Source organism: Phaethon lepturus, unplaced genomic scaffold, assembly GCF_000687285.1.
Source record: "Phaethon lepturus isolate BGI_N335 unplaced genomic scaffold, ASM68728v1 scaffold13686, whole genome shotgun sequence".
Lineage (NCBI taxonomy): Eukaryota > Metazoa > Chordata > Aves > Phaethontiformes > Phaethontidae > Phaethon > Phaethon lepturus.
The window spans coordinates 34,174-39,630 of NW_010548361.1; the positions used below are offsets into that span (position 1 = coordinate 34,174).

At 39.7% G+C, this 5,457-nt stretch overlaps 1 protein-coding gene across 1 annotated transcript; it reads right to left on the reverse strand.

Annotated features, from left to right (window-relative positions):
• Nucleotides 1-380: 380 nt before the first annotated feature.
• On the reverse strand, nt 381-4,031 carry DSEL (dermatan sulfate epimerase-like). Its single transcript, XM_010289937.1, has one exon. The coding sequence runs from the start codon at nt 4,029-4,031 to the stop codon at nt 381-383; it is 3,651 nt and encodes a 1,216-aa protein (XP_010288239.1).
• Between the last annotated feature and the right edge of the window lie 1,426 nt (nt 4,032-5,457).

The window sequence follows — 5,457 nt, forward strand, 5'->3', positions numbered from 1 at the left end:
ACAGTCATCAGATGGTAAGTACTTTCAGGAACTATCCACTTGGGCTGGAGTCAAACTGGTGAGCTGGAGGTGAAAAGCTCCATATTCTATTACTAATCCCCTGAGCTATAGAGTCCCCAGCTGGTAGTTCTGTAAAGGTTCACACAAATTTTTTTTTAAAGGCAGCAAAAGTAGTTACAAGTTTGTTTTTTTAAAAAACAAACAAAAAAACCCCAACAAAAACCCTCACACTTGCAATAACAACTATTTTTTTCTTAAAATAATCTCTTTGAAAGTAGCAGACTGTACACATTTTACAAGAATAAACAAACTTCTCTAATATTTATCCACAAACTGGGAGTCAGAGATCATTAGTGCAAATTTCTGCTGACCAGCAGCATTTATTCTATAAACTTTGGGTATCCTAAGTGGTCCATTAGAGAACAACAGATATCTTCAATCCGTCTAATCTCTTCATTGGGCATGTTTTGTTTCCAGGCGTGAATGCTACTTGGTGAAATTTCCCCTTCATAAGGAAGATAGAAAAGACTGGTGGAGGTGGCAAATAATATTTGGTTTAAGCTAGCAGGAGGAAGAGGAATACCAAGAAAAGCAAAAATTGTTTCAGCCGTCTTCTGAGGAAAGCTTACGATATCTTCAAACTTGACCAGCTGATAATTTGTTGGCTGTAGGTCCCCATTTATTCTCAGTGCTGCTGCTGTGTTTGTTAGCCATAAATAGGACAACACAGAAACAGCGTTTGAATTAGAATTTGAAAGTTCTTTTCTTAACGATTCATATTCAAAGGCATAGCCTTCATTTAAACTACATTTGCCTTTACCATTCTCCCCTTTAAACATTGCAGCCAAGTGTTGTGGAACATTTTTCAAGGAGTAAAGGCTTGGCTTATTTTTGTACAACATTGAATAGATCCATGCCCGTGGGTCCCTTACTACATATAATGCTCTCATTGACGGTCCTAGGATTTCCTGGAAAAAGGGAAGCTTTAATGTCCAGCTCCCACTACTTAAACTAAGCACAGGTCGTGCATTAGGATAATAAATGAGATGCCTTCTCAGTTCCCTAATATATTCAGCATCTTTATCTTGACTCCCTCTTGCCCTGCTTCTTTGCTCTGACAGTGATTCTCTCTTTTTGGATCTTTTCTTTTTGTCCTTGCTTATGGCAGAATGCTGAGCAGTTTTACTTCTACTGGTTTCATATAAGTGAATGTTTTGTAAATGTAACTTTGTGCCTCGAACTAGAGACTGGATCCACCCTTGGATAAGATGAAAATGACCATTCTGGACATCAGAAACTTTCCATTCACATGGATCTACAAAGGAATCAATTTCAAATTCCGTCTCAGGAATTTCGAGATAGGGTGTAGGTATCCTGACATATAAGAAGTCACTGCTATTGAAAAAAAGCTGTTTTAAAATTTCTGCACCAGAAGCGGGAAGTGAAGTAATGATAACATCTGGCAAAACAACAGGGTTTCCTTCTAATTGTTTGGCTTTATTGCCTTTATCATGTTCTAGCCTTGTCATGTCACTGCTCCATTTTGCACAGATGGGCTGAGTACACATGCTCCACACATCCACCAATTCAATAAGCCACAGTGTGACAACCAGTATCAAGATCCAACGCAACATTTTACTGAAGGATATGTAAAACCGCCACTGAAAAGCCAGTATGACCAAACTAACACCCAAAATTAACCCTGCAATTATGTTCACTTTGAATCCAAATGGGAAAATCACCCTATTATTTTTTATCTGTTTTTCCACAGATTCAGTACCTAGACCAAACTTGATCACTTTGTTTTCGTGAACTACTTTGGCAAAACCTCCAAATCCCAAGTAATCAAACCTCGTCTTTAAATTCTGATATTCAGTCACAACAGAGATGATATTTTCAGTGTTGTTGACACTGAGTGAAATCTGAAATCCAGATTTTGCATTATCTATGAGTCTGCAGTTAGAAACATTGACATATGGGCCATAGAAAAGATAAACAATCCTTGTAAGCGTGTTTTTCATTGGAAAGGTAACATTTACAAACTGAGTCCATCGCTTTTTGAATTCAGCAGCTTGTTCTGCCTCCTGTATCCTAGCAACAGGACTACTCCCATGATAATCAAACCAAAACATCTTGTAGTGGGCATCCCACACATCCATCATAGCTCCATTGTATTTGTTCTTAAATTTATAGGGTATGTATTTGAAATCAATGTCGAGATTATGAAAAAAGGCACTGACGGAATTAAGAGGAGAGTCTTCCTCCTTTTCAATATGGTCTACTACTAACAGTGTCTGAGAATTTAAGAGCAGCAAAACGCGATACACGCTTTTCAATTTCATTGCTGATGTGTAAGCAGATACCGCCTCACCACTCACAAACATCATATCTCCAGCCTGGGAGGCTGTTATAATTTCTCCAGTTGAGTCTCCAACCTCATCACCAATCCACTTCAGCCACTGGGCACACTCACCAAGCTGTCCCTCCCAAGGCTGGTTGCACTGGCTCGTAGGAGATGGAGCAAAGACCAAGACATTATTCAGGTGGCTGAGTTTAGGTCCATAAAGAGCCTCAGATACAAACACCTGTCCATTGGGAGCAAAAGTGAAAGAGTTCTGATCGGGGTGTTCATGCCCCGGATTGAAACTTCTCCACCCATCAACCCAGGCATATGGTTGAAAGTGAACAATATCGTAGACAGCACGTCCACCGAGTTTTCCAGACTTAAAGGACACAAAGGTGTTTGTCTGACTGTTTGGCAATCCAGCCCCATAAGTAACAACTCCCCAGTTAGGAAACACATGCATTTTAGCAGTACTGTAGTCAGGAGGTGGCTGAGGAGTGATTTCGGCAGCGTACCATATAAATTCAGTGTGGAGTGTGCTCCACCTCTGTGCAGTGGACGGCACCATTGGCCCATCCTTGGGTCTGTGTTTTCTAATCTGCTGTGCTAGCCAGTTGCCAGCCCCATTCTTCATGATAAACTTATCCAAGAAAACCAGTTGGCTCTCAGGACCATAAAACCAGTTGTAATTAGAATCTGCTACGCCCACAGTCCTCTGAAAGCCTGGTAACAGAGTGGCATAGTAAAACCAAAAGTGCATTTTAAGCCAGTTATTTTCCAAGTTGTTAATACCAAAGTGGCGCTGGGCCAGGAAAACATACTGGGTTACTGACTTGGCTGTGTAACTCCCATAAGCTACTCCCTCATCCAAAGACCCATCCACAATATGATTGAGCAGAAACATTGTTTTCTCCATCACATCAACAACAGTGTGTTTCCAAATATTTGCTTGAGATCCTCTATCCACCCCTGCAACTAAAGCCCCAATAAGCAAAGCAAGCATATTGGTTGCTTGGTGATTATGGAGAAGCTGCTTTCCCCAGGAACGAACCTTTGAGTACTCATACATTTCCTCGCTTACAGACCAGATCTTCTCCAGGTATTTTTGCTTTCTCTCATTTTCCAGTGAATTATACAAGAAGTCAAAAGCAGTGGCAAATCCTGTTAGGGAGTGACCGAGTGGCACTTCATCTCCAGGTGCATTCTCAACCAACCAGTTTTTGTAGCCAGCCATTCTATCCATATATTCTAGGGCAAAATCAAATGCAGTTTTATCTTCAGGGCACAGCAAACAATAAAATGCTAGAGGTGGCAGATTGTTACCATAAATCTCATTCCACTTTGCAGCAAAATCAACATGCTTGGGTGGAGGTAGGTAGTATAATGGGTTGGATAGCATAACCATCACTGCATTTCTGATGGCTCTAAATAGATGGGAATGGCTTGTATGAGCCTTCTGCCTCAGTGCGTGGACATCTTCAGCATCAAAATACAAGCTTGGATGAAGAACTGTTTTTTTCAGCTTCTGTTCAGCACTAAGACCTTCAAGTCGCTGTTTTTCGTATTGATCTACATTTTCTACGAAAGTCACCCAATCAGAGTAATTGCTTACAGATTCTTCAAAAGTCAAGACCGCAAACATCATTAATGCTAGAAATAAAGTATGCCCCGTGAACACCAGAGCCATGATCCATTAGGCAGCTCTTCTTCCCCAGGCATGCATCTCCTAGCAAAACACACTGTTTAGATATCAAACTTGGATCCAGTTAGTACAAAAATGAACATCTTAAGGCATATTTTTAAGAGAAAAGACTTAGCGTGTACTGTGCATTCTAACAGATACTCTAAGATATTACTTGTAATCTGAGCTACGACACTGAAATTAACAAGGCTCTTGAAAACTTGAATCTCAGGTGCCTTGTCTGTTCACGCTTTTCTCAAACACAACACTACAGCATAAATACTAAACTTAGGGAAAAAGTAAAATCTCTAAGATATGCATATAAAACAGGTTGACAGTGCAGTGTAAGAGACTGAAACACTCTCTCTTGATAACTTGAAAAACTTCGACTTGAAAAAAGGAATCGGAGTAATACATTTACTTTTTTAAAAAGCTTTCAATCAGGTCAAATTCCACTTCTAGAGCTGACAAAAACTCCGCTGATCACAAAGCGATAGAATTTATTCAAAACAATGTGTTATATTTGATGAAATAGGGAATTTACAGAACTTGGAAAACAGACTCCAAAACTGAAGTTATTGTCTTCAGCCTTCCTCTTATCTCAATTTCCCTACACAGTCTTTCCATCTTTCTCTTTTGGAACTCATGGGAGAGTGGGGAGGAAAAACATTAATTAAAAAAAAAAATCAACATAGATCCTCTATTAGCTCTTTTTGATGAAACTGCAGTGTTTTTAACCACTATTCCCCTCTGTTTGTGAAAAGTGTGTCTGAATTAATAGTCATAGAGTATAGACATATATTCAAGTCTTCTTTCATCTTATCTTCAGCAAATGATGCCCAATTTTTGCCTCAATGAATCAGATAATCCTGCTCCTTTCATTATGATGCAAAACGAAAACATGTGAAAGAGGCAGAAAGCCAATACTTTTTTGTTAAAAGAGCAGTTTTGGGTTTCCTTCCACTTTGCATGTTGGTTCTTTCTGTGGAAACAGAAACAAAAGTTCTCTGAAGCTGTATACATGTCAGAACATATTTAAAGTACTTAACAAAGTAATGCTTTCTAGGAAAGATGAGTTAATACACTGTTCCTTTTATAGATTTTTTTTAAAGGAGCATTTTCAAAGTTCCACAAAATTTTATCTTTGGCAAAACAGAAATTCAGATTGGCTACTTCAGCTCGCTTTATTGCACCTTTTGCTGAGCGACTAAAAGGTCTCTGGGCATATTTTCCCGTTACGCTATCGGGAGCTACCCAAGGAAATAAATCTGAAAGACTCCACCAAAATTAAATGGAGCTCAAATTAAAAATAAAATAAAAGTATACGTCTATATAAACCACACGCGTGGTTCTGCCGGGGAAATGAAGGCGTGAAGAGCGAAAGCAGACAGACCGCCCCCCGCCCCCCACCCCGGAACGAAGCCTGGCAGCG

What these genes read in the sequence shown, in the direction of transcription:
- DSEL (XM_010289937.1), bottom strand. Translation starts at nt 4,031, where the DNA reads ATGGCTCTGGTGTTCACGGGGCATACTTTATTTCTAGCATTAATGATG.